This window comes from Tribolium castaneum, chromosome 8, assembly GCF_031307605.1.
Source record: "Tribolium castaneum strain GA2 chromosome 8, icTriCast1.1, whole genome shotgun sequence".
Classification (NCBI taxonomy): domain Eukaryota; kingdom Metazoa; phylum Arthropoda; class Insecta; order Coleoptera; family Tenebrionidae; genus Tribolium; species Tribolium castaneum.
Window position 1 is genome coordinate 15,325,885 of NC_087401.1, and position 20,396 is coordinate 15,346,280.

Consider the following 20,396-nt stretch of genomic DNA (forward strand, 5'->3'; position numbering starts at 1 on the left):
TTTTTAGTGCAAAAATGGCAAAAATTTGCTAAATAGAGCCTAAAATCGCTCGATTTGACTTTAGAAATAACGATTTTTTTACTTAAAAACTGCAAATATTTCTGTGGAAATAATTATTTCATTTGGTTAAAACTATTTTAGTTAAAAAGTTGTAGATTTTTGACGATTTCCTGTGAAAAATGGGAAAAAAATTGCTAAATAAAGACTGAAATCGCTTTATTTGGCTTTAAAAATAACGATTTTTTTGCTTAAAAACTGCAAATCTTTCTGTAGAAATAATTATTTCATTTGGTTAAAACTATTTTAGTTAAAAAGTTGTAGATTTTTGACGATTTCCTGTGAAAAATGGGAAAAAAATTGCTAAATAAAGACTGAAATCGCTTTATTTGGCTTTAAAAATAACGATTTTTTTGCTTAAAAACAGCAAATCTTTCCGTAGAAATAATGATTTCATTTGGTTAAAACCATTTTGGTTAAAAAGTAGTTGATTTTTGACGATTTTTGGTGCAAAAATGGTAAAAATTTGCTAAATAAAGACTGAAATCGCTTTATTTGACTTTAAAAATAACGATTTTTTTGCTTAAAAACAGCAAATCTCTCCGTAGAAATAATGATTTCAATTGGTTAGAACTATTTTGGTAAAAAGTAATTGATTTTTGACGATTTCTTGTGCAAAAATGTCAAAAATGTCAAAATTTTGCTAAATAAAACTTGATATCGCTTTATCTGGCTTCGAAAACAACGTTTTAAAAGCTAGTTTGGTAAAAACAGTAGATTTATTGCTTAAAAGCAGCAAAACTAGCTGTAGAAATAATAAAAACGATTATTTAATCTCCATTTTGATAGAAATTAGTTGATTTTGGGCGATTTCTGGTGCAAAAATGGCAAAAATTTGCTAAAGATAGCCTGGAATCGCTTTTTCTGGCTTCGAAAATAGCGATTTAAAAACCAAAGTTTAGTAAAAACATTAGATTTTAGACGATTTTTTGCTAAAAAACACCAAAACTTGTCGTAGAAATGATGAAATCGCTTTAGCTATGTCGAGAATGACGATTTAGTTAACATTTTGGTTAAAAGTAGTTGATTTTGAGCGATTTCTTGTGAAAAAATATTAAAAATTTGCAAAAGAAAGCCTGAAATCGCTTTTTTCTGCCTTCGAAAACAACAATTTTGTTAACCAGTTTAGTAAAAACAGTAGATTTTGGACGACTTCTTGCTTAAAAACAGCAAAACTTGCCGTAGAATTGATAAAATCGTTTTAGCCTCGTCGGAAACAACGATTTAATTACCAGTTTGGTTAAAATTTGTTAATTTTGGGCTATTTATTGTAAAAAAAATAACAAAAATATTCTAAATAAAGCCTGAAATCGCTATATCTGGCTTCAAAAATGACGATTTAAAAATCAGTTTAGTTAAAACAGTAGATTTCGGACGACTTTTTGCATGAAAACTGCAAAACTCACTGTTGAAAAAGTAAAATCGTTTTAGTTTCGTAGAAAATAACGATTTCATTGTTAAAATCAAAAAATCAAAAATGACAAAAATTTGCTGAACAAAGACTGAAAGCGTTTTTTCTGGATTTTGAAAACGTCGATTTAAACATCATTTGTATGAGAAACCACTTTAATTTTACACGATTTTGTCTTAAAAACAACAAAACTTGCTTTAGCAGAAATTAATTTAGATTGAGCAAAAACGGCGATTAAGCCAAATTTTGTCGAAATCAGTTATTGTTGCCTGTGTGTACGTTTTCATTAATTTTTTTGATATGAATTCGAAAAATATACGTTTTTATTCGTCAAAAAAAATAAAGAAAGATCAAAATTTTTGGCATACAATTCGTATTAACCCGTGTATTTTTCCAAACAACACGCTTTGACCTAGTTTCCGTTCCATAAATAACAAAATGTGTTTCAGCTCGTCCCTTTATTAAAAATGAATTTATTGATTTATTATGAAATTACCCTCAAACATCAATAGTAAACGCTGGACTGGTCATTTCCAGAATGGTCCTCTCAATTGAACGTTTCGTGGGAAAAGTAGCTGTAGTAACAGGTGCTAGTGCTGGAATCGGTGCTGCTATCGCCACCCAACTTGTGGAAAATGGCCTAATTGTACCTTTCCCACCCAATTATCCCCAAATTTTCACACGATTTATGATTCAAGGTTATTGGAATCGCACGTCGTATCGAACTCATCGAGCAAAAAGTTGCAGAGCTTTGCGAGCACAAAGGCAAACTCTACGCTTACAAGGCCGATCTGAGCAAGGAGGAGGAAATTGTGGAGGCGTTCAAATGGATTGAGGAAAATGTAGGTCCTGTCCATATCCTGGTGAACAACGCTGGCTCCTCGAAAGACACCACCTTATACGATGGAGACACAAACGCCTGGAGAAGTGTCCTGGACTTGAACATCCTGACTCTTTGTATCGCCACCAGAGAGGCGATCAAAAGCATGAGAAATAACGACATCAACGGCCACATTATTCACATCAACAGCATTTTCGGGCACAGAGTCCCAACTCTAGTCGGTTTAAACATTTATTCAGCTTCGAAATTTGCAGTTACGGCCTTAACCGAGACTTTGAGACAAGAATTAAACTCGATTGGGTCCAAAATCAAAGTTACGGTAAGTATTAAAAATACAACGTGTTTTTAAATGATTGTCATCTATGAAGTTAGCTTTGACTTGACTTCTCTGTCAATAAATGTAAGAACTGTCAGTTGTCAATAATTCACAGACGACTAGATGAGAATCATTTCAAAACACATTGTACTATTTTTTTAAGAGTGTTAGTCCCGGATTGGTCCAAAGCGAGCTCACTACCCAAAATCCGGACCCGGATAAAAGGGCCTATTACGAGTCGGCTCCCATTTTGCGTCCGGAGGATATAGCAGATGGGGTTGTTTACGCACTGTCAACACCGGAGGATGTCCAGGTGTGTTAATATTTTTCCAAATTTATTTTTACAAAGTTTTTTAGGTTCACGAGTTGACTATTAAGCCTATGGGAGAAGTGAACTGAACAGTTTGGTTTCACATAGTTTGGCATAGAATATTTATTGTAGAATGTGTGGTAAAAAGCAATTACAGATTATAATATAAACGGGTGTTTTATTTAAAATGGGTTTAAAATATTTAAAAATCATCAAAAATTGTTATAGTCCTTAAAACATCAATTTTGGTTTATAATAGAAGAAATAATTAGAATTTAAAAATAAAAGAATTAACAATTAAAGAGCAAAATAAAAATTTTCAAAAAACTTTAAATATTTTGAAAATAAACATAAAAATAGGGTTAGTTAATACAGATCGATTCTATTCAATAAAAAACCAAAAATAATTCACTTTATTTGGAAAAATTGATTGCGAAGCCTTAAATTTGAGGTTTATTAACATTTTTCTAATTTAAAAAAAAACAAAAGAATTACTAAAATGTTTTTTTAATTCAAAATATTTAATAATATATAACATAGTTTCACCAGTTTTTGACGAAACCTTAAATAAGTATTTCGAAAACGAAATAAAAACGAATGTAAAAATTATCTTCTCTTTTATTTAATAATCAACACAATGAGATACTTTATGTGAAAAAATTAATTTACAAGTATTAAAAGTGCGCCAAACGAAGTCTCCAAAATTTAAGAATTAATTATTAATATTTTTTAACTTTGAAATAACAAAAAAAAGACTTAGGACCGGTTTATAAAAGCGTCATTAGTTTAATCTGCAATTAAAGACGTGATTAACTGACCACGTGACCAAAGTGAACAAATTTGATTGGTCCACTTACGTTGTTAATTTTTAACAACGAATTAAATTTTAACAAAGCTTTAAGAAGCGTCATTAGTTTAATTCGCAATTAAATGCGTGATTAACTGATCACGTGACCAAACTGAACAAATTCGATTGGTCTATTTGCGTTGTTAACTTTTAACAACGAATTAAATTTTAACAAAGCTTTAAGAAGCGATATTAATTTAATGCGCCACTAACTGCGTGATTAACTGATCACGTGACTAAATTGAAGCAATTCCGTTGGTCCATTTGCTTTGTTAACTTTTAACAACGAATTAAATTTTAACAAAGCTTTCTATACACAGGCCCTTACTGTTTAAAAAACTTCCATATTATTTCAAAATATTTAAAATTTGTGAGGCTTTAAAATTGTGGAATTTATTAACATTTTTCTAATTTTAAAAACACTCTTTACTCTTTAAAAAATTCAAAAACGGTTTGAAGAACAACGTAAGCATTCGAGAATTTTCAAAAATTATAAGTATTTTGAAAATAAATAAACGAATGTTAAAATTAAATTTTTCTTTATTTAAGAAAGAATACAGAAATACTTTATTTTGAAAGAACAATTTTCAAGTATTTAATGCCCGATAAACGTATCTTAAATAATTTTTCACATTTTTTCAATTTTGAAAACACTGAAGAGAAGATTCCGAGTTTTAAACTTACCGGTAAAGAAACTCAAGTCTGATTTAAAAATATTTTGAAAAGGGCAAATTTATTAATTTTCGAAGAGAAAGATGAAAGAGCCCAAAAACTTTTTAAATAACTGGAAAATAGTCAAACTTAGGAATAATAATACACACAGATAAAATAGTAATTTTTGTATTAAGTGCGCGAAATGAGTGTTTTTTTAATGGCGCCTGAGAATGTTATTTTAGTCGAGACCGCCAGGTCGAGACCTAAAAGACATTCGAAGGCGCCATTAAAACATGAATTTCGCCACGAAATACAAACAACGTTTTTTCTACAGCCTCCAGATGAAGAAAAAAGTAACAGAAATTAGTTGGAACAAAATGGTCTGATAAATCGAGTTGCTTGCATGGTTACGATGATAAATAAAAGTGATAGTTGCGAAAAATTTGTCACAATAGGTATTTTTGTTGAAGAAGTGTGATGGATTTTAGCAGCGAAAACGAAATAGATGCAATTGCAAGCGCGGCAGTGTCGAATCTTTTGCCTGCTAAATCAAGACCGCAGTACGAAAAAACGTATCTTCAGTTTCGGCAGTGGTGTTCTATGAAAAAGATTGATCAAGTAACGGAAAATGTTTTGTTGGCGTATTTGGAAGAAAAGTCTACCACCTTAAAGCCACCAACACTCTGGGCCCTTTATGCGATGTTGAAAGCCACCTTAAACGTTAAAGAGAATATCGATACACGTAAGTTTCCGAAGTTAGTGCCCTACCTGAAAAGCAAAAGCGTAGGTTACAGAAGCAAGAAGTCGCAAATTTTAGACAAAGAAGACATTAGCAAGTTTATTAATGAAGCAGATGACAAGATATATTTACTGATGAAGGTAAACTTATCATATTAGTGTAATACAAATCAAAACAACTCGTTTTATTTATAGACTGTGCTAATTTTGGGTATATCGGGAGCCCTTCGACGTGAAGAATTAGTTAAAATGAAGCTAACTGACATAGAAGATAAACAGTCTGTCTTAATTGTGAAGGTGCCTGATACAAAAACCCACTGCGAACGAATATTTACTGTTTCAAATTTAGAAAATATAGAAATTGTCAGAAAATATAGAGCTTTGCGGCCTCCACGGGCGACTAGTGACCGTTTATTTTTAAAGTATACCAACGGAAAATGTGTGAATCAAAATGTTGGAATTAACAAAATCGGAGAGATACCAAGTTTGATTGCAAAGTGGCTTAACAAAGACGAACCTAAAAAATATACTGGTCACTGCTTCAGAAGAAGCTCTGCCACTCTTTTGGCGAATGCTGGAGGTGATCTAATTTCAATTAAACGTCATGGGGGCTGGAGAAGCAGCACAGTGGCAGAAAGTTACATCGAGGACTCTTTGAATAATAAAATTGAAATTGCCAATAAAATTCAACCTTCTTCCTCCACAGAAGAAAACAAAATCACTCAACCTTCTACATCGGCTTCTTTTAATGGCGAAAATAACTTTCATTTACAAGCGTCTTCACTCAGGCCTCTGGGGATAAACGGGGGCACGTTTTCGTCATGCACATTTAATTTTCATATGTCAAAGTAAATATCTATTATTATTGTTTTGTAATATTGTTCTGTATAATTATAAAACCTTTAAAACTACCTCTCATTATCGATCCGTCTCTTCATTTCGGTTGCTGTTGATGTCTTTTCGTGTTACTAAAATTGTAACAGAAATAAGTTGGAACAAAATGATCTGAAAAATCGAGTTGCCTGCACAGTTAAAAAATATTATTTTTTCACTGTGAAACCGTGAAAAAATAATATTTTTTCACAGTGAAAAAACGTCAAACTTCGCGCATAGGTAACCATGCATAAATGTCACGATTTTTTGACGGCTGTAGAAAAATTGAATTTTTTTATTTAATAAAAAGAATGTGGCATCACGTAGATAATAAAATTTCGTAAAATTTTTGTTTTACAGAGTTAAAGTTAAGTTGGAATTGCAAATTTTATCTTATTTCATCAAGAATTTCTAACTTGGTACAAAATGAAGGCATTAGACACCGTTTTGTAAAAAACCTGGAAAAAAATTATTAGTAAAAAATATAACAATAAAAACTAACCGTAATTAGAAAACTACGATTGAGGGTAATTCCAGCGTATGAAATACAGTTAGGCCTCACACAATGAGTCAAACAAATTAAATAAATTTTACGATTCCTGACATTCCAAATATGCCAAGGACACTTGACCAACGTATCAAAAATTTTACCTGTCTGAAAAAACAAAATCAAAATTTTTTGCGAATTAAAATTTTACAACAAACCTCATCAATAAGCAATTGTCCAGAAACTGAAAAAATCAAAGCCACGAAAACAAGACAGATAAAAAAGGCTGAAACACGCAGCCACAAAACCAAACTCATGGTACACATATACTGAAAATCAAAGTTTGATTAAGTTTCAACCACTTTCACTTACATTCAAAAGAAAAAAAATAACACTTATGCCACAAAGTCCTGAAACGGGCAGAAAAAACGGCAAACCCAACTGCACCGTTTCGTTCAACTTAACAATAAACCTCTTCAGCGCAATATCTTGCCTGATACATTGACACAGCAACTGCGATATCGCACTTTGGTAAACCACACTGTGCAATTTTTTCCAATCACTTAGAAGCTCAAACGACGCGCCCATTTCGCAAATGTGGTGATTGATCAGATTGATTTGCACATGCAAGTGCAGAATCGCGTACAAAAACATGAAACACAACTGCACGGAAAAGTAAATCAAAAAGGGGAACCCGATAAAGTACAAGTTGTAGAAAATAAAAGCCCTGTCGCCAAAATATTCATCAAAGACTTGAATGCAGAGAAAAAGGTTTTCTTCGTCGCCGAAAATCGGCAAGAAAATTACAATCATGAAGGCGAGAAAGCCCAGGAAATATAAATTAAGACTGTTGATCCTTCGGGACTTTTGTCTCAAGTCTTGTTGATCCTTTTTGCTCGCTTTATCCAAAGGCCAGGCAATTTCGGTTAGGATTTTGTACAACTCGTGAATGTCTTCTTCCAAATAAAACGACAGAATTAAACCGAAAAGTGCCTAAATAATTGATTTACTTAATTTTCGTTAAATTGGTTACTTACAACTTACAACAGTCGTGATCATCATTATGGTGCTATATCTGGCCAACAATTCCAAACTGAAGCGAGACAAGAGGAAATGGATTTGGATCAAGTAGAAAAATAACTGGGAAATGACCAAGAGAAAATTACAAGTTTTGGTGATTTTGTGGTAGCAAAAATCAATGTATACTCTTTTGAGTATTAAAAAGGAATCATTCGAGTCTGTAAAACAAAATTTTATAAAATCGGGGTGTTTTTCTTTACCATTTAAAGTTTTTTTTGTGTTTTGTATTGACATGGCGATTGGTTACTAAACAAAAGGCGAATTAGTCGAATTAATTATTTATTTGGTAACAAGATAAGTGGTTAAGTGAGTTAAATACAATGTTTTTTTTTTAATGTCAAGGTCCATGGATTAGGCGGTGGGTTCCCCTAGTGGTTTAATGGTCAGTTCGTGCACCTAAAATAATAATAAAGAAATGGCGAAAAAAAAAGTACAATAAATATTAAAAAATTGAATAAAAATTAATGCAACAATAAAAATATTTAGAATTTTTTTTTATTTAAACCAAAATAATTTTGCCGAGGTTTTGTTTATAATATCTAATTATTTTACAATAAAGTTTCTCTGACATTAAAAAATTCTAAAATAATACAAAATGTTTCTCATAAAATGATTCATATGTTTTTCTTATTTTCTTATTTTTTTTTCTCTATAATTTTGTTAAACAGAATTAGATGTTTTTCTATTATATTTTTATATTTTTTTTCTATCACATTGTTTAGTTTTATTTTTTTATTATATCTCATTTATTGTTTGGGCCAAAACTTTGATCAATTTGGCTGTCTTTTGGTCCAATTTGAAGAAAAGTTTAATTTTGTTATCGTATTTATTTACGTGTAACTGATTATATTGTTACTATTTTTCAGTTCTAATAAGTGTATTTTTATTGTGATTTTAGCTGATCTAAGTCGTTGAGAGTTTTAATTACAAGGTCCTATATCTATATTTACACCAATTAACTATTAATTTTTTTTAATCGAAAAATTCATAATTTTTAAAAATATTTGCAATCGTATTTTCAAGCATTTGAAAAAAAAATTAGATCTTTGGTGTTTTTTAAGAAAAGCTAACAAATAATGTGTTTTTAATGTTTAAAAAAATTAAATACCACAAGCTTTTTTTTTCAAGTAAAATGCCTCATTTTTTACTAAATAGAGTAGAATTTATTCCTACATCGCTATCTATTTGTAATAGTTTTCAGATTAAGTTTTCTTCAATCGTAAAAAATTTTGTTATACAGTGAAACCTTCTATAATGGACATTTCCGAATAACGGACACCTCTTTACAACGGACATTTTTGTAGAAATGTTCACCTCTTATTAGAGGACACCTCTCCACATCGAACATTTATTAAAAAATGTTAGAAATTTTCTTCGGTGTCCGTTGTTAGGAGGTTTTACTGTACCTACCTACTTTTTGTTAATACAATAAAAAATTTGGTTTTCCACATTATAAAGCTTTCCATACGTAACTTTAAAAATTTAGGGTTTTCTAATCTTTTTCTCGCCTAAATACGATTTCCACATAGTTTTTTTTCTTTTTCTTCCGTTATTTGTTTTATTTTTCGTAATATTTTTTTATATATTTTTCTATATATTTCCCATACATTTTTCTTTTATACAAAAATTAAATATATGTAAATTTAAGTCAAAATTTTGTGAAACTAAACAGTCCTTTTACTAGCAAACATATAATTTTTTAATCAAAAACCAAAAACTAAAAACATGTGAAAAAACAAAATTATTAAAACTGATAAAAATGTTATTTGTATATTTTTTTATTCTTCTCACTACCGTTATTTTTAATTGCTCTGTATTCACTTTTAAAAGACGCTAAATTTCAATTAAAAAAACTGTACAAAAATCGACCAGTTACCAAGAAATAATATATTTTCAAAAAATCCCACAAGAAAAAAACCAGATGTATTAAGCGACTTAATTTTTTTTGTAACTTTTTGTAAGATGTTTAACATCTGGACTCCAATTTAAAATTGGTTGTATACAAAAAACATAAATTTCATCATTTCAAAGACTGTCTTTTGCAATTTTTTTAGACGATTTATGTCACATTTTACAAAAATATATCAACCCAGGAAGTAAAGTATCAGCTATCACATGCTCATTTCAAATAATCATTTAATTCCGTCAAACCTAAGTCTTATCGGATTAATTAAACGTGTGTATTTAACATTTACCGTAAAGATAATTTTTAGTAGCAATAAAAAAAATAAAAATGTATTAAAAAAAAGAAACAAAAATTAATGAAGCGATAAAGATTGACGTTATAGAAAAAATAAGTAGGTATTTAGGTACGGTCACGATCAAAAAGAATGACAAAGGGGGTGTCATTTTTTTGATCGTGACTGTACCTATATCTATATTCAAAAAAAAAATTAAAGTTTGCCAAATTATTTACCTTGACACTTACTTGAACATGCTCAGGGGTCGAAAGGGCATAAACCACCCCATCGGCGATATCTTCAGGGTTCAGCAACGGTCGGCTCCCAAACAATTTTTTCCTTTCCTCACTCAAATCTTTCCTCAGAGAAGTCATTTCAGTGGCAACCAAACCCGGACTAATACTCTACAATTTTTTATAATTTGTATTCAAAAATTATATTTTTTTTTGCATTACTGTGACTTTAATTTTGCTCTCAAGACTTATCAACTCCTGCCTCAAGGTCTCAGTAAGGGCCGTAACGCCAAATTTCGTCGCTGGATACACGTTAACTTTCAACATATTAATCGAATGCCCCAGAATGCTATTAATGTGGATAACATGCCCGTTTATCCCATTAGTTTTCATGATTTTCACAGCCTCCCTTGTGGCAATACACAGACCCAGGACGTTAATTTCGAGGATTTTCCGCCAGATTTCCGTCTCGCCCTCGGTCAGAAGCCCCTCTTTGGCAAACCCGGCATTGTTTATTAAAACATGGACCGGGCCCAAATTTTCCGAAACCCATTTGAAAGCGTCCAGAATGTCTTTTTCCACGGTCATGTCGGCTTTAACAGCGTACAGTTTGCCGTTTTTGAGCTGTTTGGCCCGATTTTCGATCAGGTCTGTGCGGCGGGCAAGGCCAGCAACCTCAAAAAAAAACTTTTGATAACAAATTTAGGGGAAAAACTTACAATGAGGCCTTTGGAGACTAAAGCGTCGGCGATGGCGGCGCCGATTCCAGAGCTGGCGCCCGTGACGATGGCCACTTTGCCCACCCATCTGTCCATGGAGAGAACCATTTTTGAGTGAAGCTGTTTTTTTTTTAAATATTTATTGTGGCGGAATTTCCATAGAATAGGCTAGTTTGTAGTTAACATACAATAAAAGGTATTTTTATTTTGTGTTAGCACTTTTATCAGTTGGCAACTTCACTAGCAATGAGCCTTGAATAAATCACTGGTTTGCATTTTCAATTTGATTGTAATTTATTAAGTTATTAAATTTTTAGTAATGATTAAATGCCGATAAATTTTGTAATTATTAATTATTTTTATACTGTTTGGACACGAGTTATTGGCTAAATGCATATTTATTATAATTATGAAAAAAAAGTTGTAAATGCATTAAAATATAAATTGGAAAAATAACTTTTAGTGCCCGAAATAATTAACATTTAGTCCTGGACACCATTTTGAGACCGGTTTGCGATAACCGACCAATCGACACGCCTTGGAATTTTTTGTCTTTCATTATCTGACTTTTTATTGGTTGAACTTATTGGTTGTCGGGCTGGCGCCACCCAATCGGGTTCTTTTAAACCAATCGGAAATTTTGTAATTTTATTTTTATTGTATCGAATGGTTTTTTTCCACGAAATAATTTTTTTTAACCAAGTTCAAACGTTTTTTTTTCATGAATAATAATAATTAAATTTTAATGTGATTACTTTTTATAAATAAATATGATACTGACTCAAAAGCTATAGAAAATGTCAATTTTTTAATATCGAATGCGTTTCAAAAAGCAAATAAATGTCCTAATGTCCTATACATGACAGAACGTGTTTTTTTTTTTCGTAAAAAGAGAATAAGGAAGGAAATAACATGATCTTATGACATATTTGAATGGTAGAGAAACGATATTTTCTGATGAAACCTTCGAAAAAATGTTTCATTTAGCACAAGTTTTTTATTATCTTTCACAAATTTATTCTTTTACAATTTTTTATTCCTGAGAATGACCACTTTGTGGTTGAAACGCGTTATGTTTTAAATAAACATTTGGTGTGTCGGGTATTTAAACTTTGGTTTAGTTCATTCTTTATTGTTTTTTTACTTTTTTTATTATCTCAGTTTATCTACATTTCTTCTTCTTATACTTCTCAACACTATAATTTCTGTCGGCTTCCCTTTCTTCATTAATTTGTATGCTCATTGTATTATTAAATTTTTAATTGTTTTAGTTCATACCTATTTTTTTTTATTATTTTTTTACTTCTTTTTTATTATTTCTTCATCTTATTCTTTTCAATGCAATAATTTCTGTCGGCTTTCCTTTCTTCATTAATTCGTATGCTCATTATATTATCACATTTTTGTTGTTGTTGTTGTTGTTGTTACTTTACTTTTTCTCTATTGTTTTAGTTTATTCCTTATTTCTTTTATTATTTTATTTACTTCTCTTTCTATTATTTTAGTTTATCTACATTTCTTCTCCTTATTAATATATGTTATTTTGTTAATAATCATTAGGCAAATTGACCACAGAAGGTAGATGTGTTATTTATTAATTTTTTCTTTATTATTATTATTTTTATCAATTTTTTTGTCACATTTTTTTTCTAGATTTTTGGTATACAATTTTTCATTTATTTCGACATAGTTCATGAAACAAAAATATTCATTTTTCGCCCAAACAGTCTTTTAGTCCTTCCGTTGTAAGAGATAAATTTATATGAAATTATGGTATTTTAAAAAATTTTATTCTTCGCGTCCGCTATACAGATAGTCTGTTATAAAAAGTTTTTTTTTACATTATTTTTCAATGCATTTATTACGTTCCTACAAAAATGTCCGTTGTAAAGAATGTTCCTTATCTGGAGATGTCCACTAAGAGAGGTTACTTCCGTCAATACTGAAGGATCTTTTTCGACCTTTTCTAAACAGCTAATGACACTACTGTCTACGCAACTTAATAAGCACATCATTGTCAATTATCTTGATTCAGTAAAACCTCCCTTAATGGACATCTCCGAATAACGGACACTTCTTCACAACGGACTTTTGTAAAAACGTATCGAAATCCACATTAAAATTTCCATCTTTCCATTAATGGACACCTCTGCAAAACGGACAATAAAAATTTTTCATCACTGTCCGTTGTTGAGAGATTTTAAATTTGTCTAAAGTTTACGCAATTTTTTAGTCCCAAAGCAAGTAGTTTTCAGTGTCTAGTCCGGAATTAGAAAAAAATACAATTTATTTTTATGTTTTATTTAAAACACTACAAAATATTAGCACACTTTTTGGGCATTGAGCCAAATATCGCCCTCCGCAGCCAAAATAAAACCCCTCACATCAAACTTGATTGGTTCTTTCGTCCTCCCATTCACTGTAAACTTGAATTTTCGCAACAACGAAACCAACCCGACTTTAGTTTGCATCATTCCGAACCTTAAACCTGCAAAAATTACATTTATTTTTTTTTAATAATTTTACCAAAAATCCATACCCATACAAATTCGGGGACCTTCCCCAAAGGGAATATAGGCATACTGGTGTCTTGAGACAACATTACCTTCCGAAAAACGCCCAGGATCGAATGTCTCAGGATCAGGATAAAATTCCTGGTCCCTGTGCATCCCCAAAATTGAAATTACGACTTTTGTTCCCTTTTCTATGATCACATCCTGGTCCGGGATTTTATAATCCTGGACACATTCCCGCGTCAGGAAAGACAGTGGCGGGTACTTCCTTAAAGTTTCTGCCAAAAAATACAAAAATACGTCCAAACTCTCAACTTACCATTTATAACAAGTGCCAAGTATTTCATTTTTTGGAGCGCTTCATACGTGATTTTTTCTTCACCCAGAATTGAAAAAATCTCGTCTCTCACCCGCTCCTGTATTTTCTCGTTTTTGGCAAGTTCGTAAAGTGCAAAAGTCATGGTAGTGGACGAGGTTTCAAAACCCGCCAAAAAGAAAATCAAACTTTGGGCCGTAATTTCGTTCAAGGTCAGTCCAGAGTTGCAATTTTTCAAATCAATCAAAAGTTGCATAAAATCCTTGCGCTTGTAATTATTTCTCTCCCGGAACTCGACCGTGTCTTTCACCACTTTTGTGAAAAAATCGGCCACGTCTTTGGAAAAGTGGCGCACTTTTAGGGCCCGTGCCATTGACGGGAAATGAGTGAAGAAAAAAATTTGGAGCCTTCTTGTGAGATTTGAGGCGAAAACTTTTTTCCCGTATTTACGGAAGGGCGAATTTTCGTCCTCAAAAGTGTTAAAATCGAGGCCAAAACCACAAGAACCGATTATATCAGTTGTAAAACAGCCCAAAATATCTTTAATATCGATCGCACTTTTGTGTTCCTTTTCGAAGCGTTTTAGCAAATTAGCTTCGCATTCTAGTAACGTCTGGAACATCATTTTCATTTTCCCGGAGGTGAAAGTTGGGGTTAGTTTAGTTCTCAAGTTTCGCCATTTTTGGCCGCCGACTGCGAAAACGTGGGCACTTATCGGATCGTCCTTTTCGTTGAAATAAAATCCCCGATCGACGAAATGGTGGAAATCTTTAGTTAGGATATTTTTCACGTACTCTAAGTCGACCACCATGTATACAGGACGTGCCAAAAAATACAAACCGGCGTGTTTCCAGCCTTTGCCTTTGATTTGGTCATAGAGACGTTTGATGTGAACACCCGTGGCTTCCGCTTGTTTCAAAGGGTTGGGGAGGTCGCCGAAGGGGATTTTTGGGGCCAAAGTTGGGATTTTTTTGCATTGCCAGTAAGTAAATTTCCATTTGTAATAGAAATAATTCAAGGCTAGGATTAGGATTATTGCACTGAAAAGCATCTATTTTTTCGAAATTAAGGAAGTGTAAGTAAGTTGGACTTACCGTGTAAATGTAAATAAGTGTGTGATTTGTGTTGGTTTAGTGGTTTTAATGTCATTTCTTTGTGGGTCATAATGCACGTAATAATTATCGGAAAAATTAAAATCTGCTATTTAACAAACTTCGTTAATCAAAAACTATCCAATTAAATAAAGCATTGTTGATAATAGACATCTACAATAAAAATATCAAAATATACGAAAAGCAAAATAAAAAATACAGGTAATAGTATGTATCAACAAAAGTAGAGAAATTATTTGATGACAAAACAAGAAAACAGATGATGGGATGAGATGCATGTATGAATAATAAAATTTTTATATAACTTTAACCTTATCCATAGTCAAAATTTTAACTCCGATCGTTTTCTGATTTTAACTGTTTGATAGAAAAGAAAACGTAGATTTTGAAAATGTTTTTAGTTTTTTTGTTGAGCCCATAATTTTGGAGTTATTGGCCGATAAACTTCCAGCAATTAATTTTCCAATTTTTCAAAACTGTGTTAACTTTAACCTCATCTGCTGCCAAAACTCTAACTTCGATCGTTTTCTGGTTTTTACTGTTTGATAGACAAGGAAACGTAGATTTTGAAAATGTTTTTAGTTTTTTTGTTGGGTTTATAATTTCTGAGTTATTAGCCGATAAACTTCCAGCAATTAATTTTTCAATTTTTCAAAACTGTGTTAACTTTAACCTCATCTGTAGCCAAAACTCTAACTACGATCGTTTTCTAGTTTTAACGGTTTGATAGACAAGAAAACGTAGATTTTTAAAGTGTTTTTAGTTTTTTTGTTGGCCCCATAATTTCGGAGTTATTAGCCGATAAACATCCAGCAATTAATTTTTCAATTTTTCAAAACTCTGTTAACTTTAACCTCATCTGTAGCCAAAACTCTAACTACGATCGTTTTCAAGTTTTAACTGTTCGATAGACAGGAAAACATAGATTTTTAAAGTGTTTTTAGTTTTTTTGTTGGCCCCATAATTTCGGAGTTATTGGCCGATAAACTTCCAGCAATTAATTTTTCAATTTTTCAAAACTGTGTTAACTTTAACCTCATCTGTAGCCAAAACTGTAACTACGATCGTTTTCTAGTTTTAACTGTTTGATAGACAAGAAAACGTAGATTTTGAAAATGTATTTAGTTTTTTTGTTGGCCCCATAATTTCGGAGTTATTAGCCGATAAACATCCAGCAATTAATTTTTCAATTTTTCAAAACTGTGTTAACTTTAACCTCATCTGTAGCCAAAACTGTAACTACGATCGTTTTCTAGTTTTAACGGTTTGATAGACAAGAAAACGTAGATTTTGAAAATGTATTTAGTTTTTTTGTTGGCCCCATAATTTCGGAGTTATTGGCCGATAAACTTCCAGCAATTAATTTTTCAATTTTTCAAAACGGTGTTAACTTTAACCTCATCTGTAGCCAAAACTGTAACTACGATCGTTTTCTAGTTTTAACTGTTTGATAGACAAGAAAACGTAGATTTTGAAAATGTATTTAGTTTTTTTGTTGGCCCCATAATTTCGGAGTTATTAGCCGATAAACATCCAGCAATTAATTTTTCAATTTTTCAAAACTGTGTTAACTTTAACCTCATCTGTAGCCAAAACTGTAACTACGATCGTTTTCTAGTTTTAACTGTTTGATAGACAAGAAAACGTAGATTTTGAAAATGTTTTTAGTTTTATTGTTGGCCCCATAATTTCGGAGTTATTGGCCGATAAACTTCCAGCAATTAATTTTTCAATTTTTCAAAACGGTGTTAACTTTAACCTCATCTGTAGCCAAAACTCTAACTACGATCGTTTTTTGGTCTTAACTGTTTGATAGACATGAAAACGTAGATTTTGAAAGTGTTTTTGGTTTTTTTGTTGGCCCCATAATTTCGGAGTTATTGACCGACAAACTTCCTGTATTTTTCATTTTAAAAAAAGTGAGTCAACTTTAATCGCACTGAAACCAAAACAATAACTCCTATCGAATTCAAATCAAACTTAGATTTTTCCGCAGTTTAAAAGTAATTTCAAATTGCGAAAAAATAAACTTGGGTACCAAAAATATCAATCTCCAGTAACTGAAATTCTGTTCCTAGTAAATAGATTTTTATCTGTTTGGAGAACTGAATTACCTCCATTGTTATCAAATTGCTAAAAACTGCACAGTCATTTCCCAAATTTGAATCATCTATTTCTAATAATAACGTCATCTTCCATGACGTTGACCTTGCGATTCCCGTTCTCTTCTCACTGCTCTTCAAACATAACCAGTGCTTATACCGTAAGGTTCCGCCAACTCGTAGCAAACGATACAAAATTGCGATAAGATACGAAACAGTAAATAATTTTATCATTTGATGTAGTGTTTTGCATTCCACCAACGGTAAGTCACAGTCACTCCACAAACATTTGCCAAATATTTAACCCAAATTCTAGATGTTTTCCTGTTTCTTGACCAACATTATCGGCATATTTGTGGCCTTCTTTGCCGTAATTATCGCGTTTTACAAATGGAGTTTCGGGTATTGGAAACAGAAAAACGTCCCCTACTTGCCCCCAAAAATCCCCTTCGGCAACTTGGCCAATCCCCTAAGACCTGCCGAAAACATGGGCGTCCAAGTGCAGCACTTCTACGCGCAAATGCGGGCCAAAAAGTGGAAACACGGCGGTTTGTTCTTTCTGGCAAACCCCACGTACATGGTCGTTGACTTGGAATACGTCAAAAATATCCTAACGAAAGATTTCCAACACTTTGTCGACCGTGGGGTTTACTATAACGAAGACGTTGACCCCATTGGGGCCCATTTGTTCGCTTTGGGGGGCACAAAGTGGCGCAATTTGCGCACGAAACTAACCCCCACTTTCACCTCCGGGAAAATGAAGATGATGTTCCAGACTTTAATCGATTGCGAAAGCAACCTCCACAAGAAAATTCAAGCACAGAAGAACAAACCTATCGATATCAAGGACGTTCTAGGCTGTTTTACCACAGATATAATCGGTTCTTGCGCCTTTGGGCTCGACTGCAACACTTTTGAAGATGAAGATTCACCCTTTCGCAAATACGGGAAGAAAGTCTTCGTTGCCACGCCACTGGAACGGCTCAAAATCGCGATTTTTATGAACTTCCCCAAAGTTGGGCGATTTTTCAAAATGCGACAAGTCTCAAAAGACATTTCCGATTTTTACTCCAAAGTGGTGAAAGACACGGTCGAGTACCGCGAAAAACACAATTACAGTCGTAAGGATTTTATGCAATTGTTGATCGATTTGAAAAATGATGGAAATGCCTTGACTTTGGACGAAATTACGGCGCAAAGTTTCATCTTTTTTTTGGCTGGTTTTGAAACCTCTTCGACCACAATGACGTTCGCGCTGTACGAACTTGCGAAAAACTCTGAAGTTCAGGAAAAAGTGAGGGAGGAGGTTTTGGCAGTTTTGGGCAAACATGGCGGGAAAATCACTTATGAGGCCATCCAGGACATGAAGTACATGAATCAAGTGTTGAATGGTAAATTATTTTTTCCATTTTTTTGAGTTCAAAAATCGATAACTTTGCCATTTTTTAAAAATTTTTTAAGCACCCATAACTCATTTTTTTCACGAAATGCCACAAGTTTTATTTCGTTAAATCGTAGAGAATTTAATTCTGCATCGAACTGTATTAACATTCCCTATACTTACGTTTGATAGTTTTCAAGTTATAATAATTTTTTGTTGGAATTGAGTAATGCTTTTTCACATAGGTGGCCATGGAAATAAAGTTTTTTAAACCAACATTCAATGAATTTATTTTGTTTTTACAGAACGGACAACAATTGAACAGAGTTTGTCGTTTGTTTAATCAGAAATGTTTTCATGGCAAACTATACAAAAATAGCTTTTTTAAAATTTCAAAAAAACCAACATAACTTGAAAATTATTACAGATAGGTATAGGGAATACTAATACAGACCGATGCAGAACAAAATTCTCCTCCATCGAGTAAAAGAAAAATTGGGACATCCCATTTGAAAAAATTAAGTTATGGGTACTTGAAATTGCCCAGACTTAACCTTAATTTTTTTGGGTTTATTAACTTTTTTTTCAATTTTGAACACACCGGGGAACAGATACAGGCCTTATCTTTTAATTCTCCAAATATGATTTCGAAATTTCTAAAACTAAGCGAGTTACTGATTTTTTAAGTGACAGGTGCAAATCCAAAAATTTTCAAAAAATCTTAAATATCTCGAAAACGGTTAAACTTAGGTATAGGGACAGCTGATAAAAACTTTCTTAAAATAACTCAGCTAATCCAAAAACGCAGTAAAAAACATAAGTTTCCATTTAAAATAAGAAAGTTAATAGCGACTTCCGGTATAACCGGAAGTGCCACCATCTTGAAGATATTTTCATTGCGGAGAACTCAACTGATTATGACCGAGTACCAACTTTCAGATAAATATCTTTACAAGAACTTTCTAATTTAGACAGAACACTCTGTACATTATTTAGTATTATTAATAATTAATTGCAGAAACTCTCCGAAAATATCCTCCAGTGCCCTTCATTACGAGACAATGCATCAAAGAGTACAAAATCCCAGACCAGGAAATAATCATCGAAACGGGCACAAGAGTCATAATCCCAATCCTTGGAATCCACTACGATCCCGAGTATTATCCCGATCCCCAAAAATTTGATCCTGAGAGGTTTAGTGAGGAAAATGTCAACAAGCGGCACCATTATGCCCATTTGCCGTTCGGGGAAGGTCCCAGGATTTGCATAGGTTTGGGTTTTGGGTTTTTATGAGAGAAATTTTACTAATGGTTTTGGTTTTTGCAGGTTTACGATTTGGTTTGATGCAGTCAAAAGTTGGGTTAGCGTCACTGCTTAGCAAATACAGGTTTAAATTGAACGAAAGGACCAAACAACCAATGAAATTTCAAGTAAAATCGTTCGTTTTGGCAGCTGAGGGAGAAGTTTGGTTGGACGCTGAATCCTTATAAAAAATAAAGAAAAAAATGCTATTTGTAGTTTTTATTTTCTGTGACTGTTTTTGTGTATTTTTAGTTCTTCTTTATGAAACTTGGATGTTTATTGAATTAATTAAATAAATGGCCTTAAATCGTCAATTTTTTAAAATAAAGTTACGTAGTATTATTTGTAATAACTCTTAATTTCTTTATTTAAAATACTGAATACACTTCCGAGGAGTGTATATATATTAAATAAAATATTAAATTAAATTAAATTAAATTAAATATATTAATATTTAATTATTTACTCGTACTTCAACATAAAAATTACATTTTTATAAAAACATTTCACACTGTAGCAGACCAGAAAGTAGAAGAACAGCTGGCATTTCTGTATTTTTAGTTGTCTAGCTTACTACACGTAAATTTATAAATATAAAATAAACGCAATTTTTAAATAACTTCGTGTTGACCGTTTAATTTTTATATATAAAAAAATATGGAACAGATATTATACTTTTCACAGCAATAGCAGGTAACGTAAGGTTGCAACAATGAATAAAATAAAGAAAGAAGAAACAAAATATTATTATATTATCTCCAGACACGAATTTATGTAAATAAAACAAAAAAAATTAAAAAAATTTTTTTTTAATTCTATTATAAAAAATTATCATTTCAGTTTCATTGTTGGCAATAAGATTAAAATTTTTGTAAATTGTTCTCTGATTTTTTTCTTAAAGCCATAATTTTAATTTTTTTAAAT

The 20,396-nt window shown here is 32.0% G+C and overlaps 5 protein-coding genes and 1 long non-coding RNA gene across 9 annotated transcripts; 3 read left to right on the forward strand and 3 right to left on the reverse strand.

The window, feature by feature from the left end:
- The first annotated feature begins 1,960 nt into the window (after window positions 1–1,960).
- Window positions 1,961–3,095, forward strand: LOC658434 (farnesol dehydrogenase). Its single transcript, XM_964822.3, has 4 exons — window positions 1,961–2,114; window positions 2,167–2,628; window positions 2,789–2,938; window positions 2,983–3,095. Exons 1-4 carry the CDS (start codon window positions 2,007–2,009, stop codon window positions 3,022–3,024), a joined length of 762 nt encoding a protein of 253 aa, XP_969915.1. The 5' UTR covers window positions 1,961–2,006; the 3' UTR covers window positions 3,025–3,095.
- Window positions 3,096–4,590: 1,495 nt separating this feature from the next.
- Window positions 4,591–6,085, forward strand: LOC103315142 (hypothetical protein). 3 transcript variants are annotated; one of them, XR_010335221.1, is made up of 3 exons: window positions 4,591–5,178; window positions 5,231–5,315; window positions 5,370–6,085. XR_010335221.1 is itself a non-coding variant. In XM_064358497.1 (3 exons), exons 1-3 carry the CDS (start codon window positions 4,914–4,916, stop codon window positions 6,024–6,026), a joined length of 1,014 nt encoding a protein of 337 aa, XP_064214567.1. In that variant the 3' UTR covers window positions 6,027–6,085. The 3 variants fall into 3 exon arrangements, 2 of the variants coding, with proteins under 2 accessions (XP_064214567.1, XP_064214566.1); XM_064358497.1 differs by having other exon boundaries at window positions 4,914–5,178; window positions 5,224–5,315; XM_064358496.1 differs by having other exon boundaries at window positions 4,914–5,315.
- Window positions 6,086–6,223: 138 nt separating this feature from the next.
- On the reverse strand, window positions 6,224–7,085 carry LOC107398071 (uncharacterized). Its single transcript, XR_010335222.1, has 4 exons — window positions 6,907–7,085; window positions 6,753–6,863; window positions 6,550–6,702; window positions 6,224–6,505 (listed from the first exon to the last, which is right to left on the reverse strand). It is a non-coding gene; the product is annotated as an uncharacterized LOC107398071 (long non-coding RNA).
- Window positions 7,086–7,882: 797 nt separating this feature from the next.
- Window positions 7,883–10,949, reverse strand: LOC658287 (farnesol dehydrogenase-like). Of its 2 annotated transcripts, none has more exons than XM_015980911.2 (4): window positions 10,747–10,949; window positions 10,250–10,702; window positions 10,031–10,198; window positions 7,883–8,010 (listed from the first exon to the last, which is right to left on the reverse strand). In XM_015980911.2, the coding sequence occupies exons 1-4, from the start codon at window positions 10,852–10,854 to the stop codon at window positions 7,966–7,968; spliced, it is 774 nt and encodes a 257-aa protein (XP_015836397.1). In that variant the 5' UTR covers window positions 10,855–10,949; the 3' UTR covers window positions 7,883–7,965. The 2 variants fall into 2 exon arrangements, with proteins under 2 accessions (XP_015836397.1, XP_969782.3); XM_964689.5 differs by having other exon boundaries at window positions 10,043–10,198; window positions 10,747–10,936.
- A 2,099-nt stretch (window positions 10,950–13,048) lies between these two features.
- LOC658048 (probable cytochrome P450 6a14) lies at window positions 13,049–14,816 on the reverse strand. The gene is made up of 4 exons (XM_064358341.1): window positions 14,670–14,816; window positions 13,579–14,626; window positions 13,286–13,537; window positions 13,049–13,234 (listed from the first exon to the last, which is right to left on the reverse strand). The coding sequence occupies exons 2-4, from the start codon at window positions 14,624–14,626 to the stop codon at window positions 13,068–13,070; spliced, it is 1,467 nt and encodes a 488-aa protein (XP_064214411.1). The 5' UTR covers window positions 14,670–14,816; the 3' UTR covers window positions 13,049–13,067.
- Window positions 14,817–16,894: 2,078 nt separating this feature from the next.
- On the forward strand, window positions 16,895–19,786 carry LOC658130 (cytochrome P450 6BK13). Its single transcript, XM_964540.5, has 4 exons — window positions 16,895–17,052; window positions 17,106–18,180; window positions 19,189–19,440; window positions 19,497–19,786. Exons 2-4 carry the CDS (start codon window positions 17,106–17,108, stop codon window positions 19,658–19,660), a joined length of 1,491 nt encoding a protein of 496 aa, XP_969633.1. The 5' UTR covers window positions 16,895–17,052; the 3' UTR covers window positions 19,661–19,786.
- The last annotated feature ends 610 nt before the right edge of the window (window positions 19,787–20,396 follow it).

Bases quoted from the DNA above. Each gene is read 5' to 3' on its own strand.
- LOC658434 (XM_964822.3), top strand. From the start codon at position 2,007: ATGGTCCTCTCAATTGAACGTTTCGTGGGAAAAGTAGCTGTAGTAACA. The intron at 2,115-2,166 runs GTACCTTTCCCA...TTATGATTCAAG, and splicing joins TTGTGGAAAATGGCCTAATT to GTTATTGGAATCGCACGTCG. The intron at 2,939-2,982 runs GTGTGTTAATAT...AAAGTTTTTTAG, and splicing joins CAACACCGGAGGATGTCCAG to GTTCACGAGTTGACTATTAA.
- LOC103315142 (XM_064358496.1), top strand. From the start codon at position 4,914: ATGGATTTTAGCAGCGAAAACGAAATAGATGCAATTGCAAGCGCGGCA. The intron at 5,316-5,369 runs GTAAACTTATCA...TTTTATTTATAG, and splicing joins AGATATATTTACTGATGAAG to ACTGTGCTAATTTTGGGTAT.
- LOC658287 (XM_015980911.2), bottom strand. From the start codon at position 10,854: ATGGTTCTCTCCATGGACAGATGGGTGGGCAAAGTGGCCATCGTCACG. The intron at 10,199-10,249 runs GTAATGCAAAAA...AAAAAATTGTAG, and splicing joins AGAGCAAAATTAAAGTCACA to AGTATTAGTCCGGGTTTGGT. The intron at 8,011-10,030 runs GTAAATAATTTG...TTATTATTTTAG, and splicing joins ATGTTCAAGTAAGTGTCAAG to GTGCACGAACTGACCATTAA.
- LOC658048 (XM_064358341.1), bottom strand. From the start codon at position 14,626: ATGCTTTTCAGTGCAATAATCCTAATCCTAGCCTTGAATTATTTCTAT. The intron at 13,538-13,578 runs GTAAGTTGAGAG...ATTTTTTGGCAG, and splicing joins CTTGGCACTTGTTATAAATG to AAACTTTAAGGAAGTACCCG. The intron at 13,235-13,285 runs GTATGGATTTTT...TAATTTTTGCAG, and splicing joins AGGTCCCCGAATTTGTATGG to GTTTAAGGTTCGGAATGATG.
- LOC658130 (XM_964540.5), top strand. From the start codon at position 17,106: ATGTTTTCCTGTTTCTTGACCAACATTATCGGCATATTTGTGGCCTTC. The intron at 18,181-19,188 runs GTAAATTATTTT...AATTAATTGCAG, and splicing joins CATGAATCAAGTGTTGAATG to AAACTCTCCGAAAATATCCT. The intron at 19,441-19,496 runs GTTTGGGTTTTG...TGGTTTTTGCAG, and splicing joins AGGTCCCAGGATTTGCATAG to GTTTACGATTTGGTTTGATG.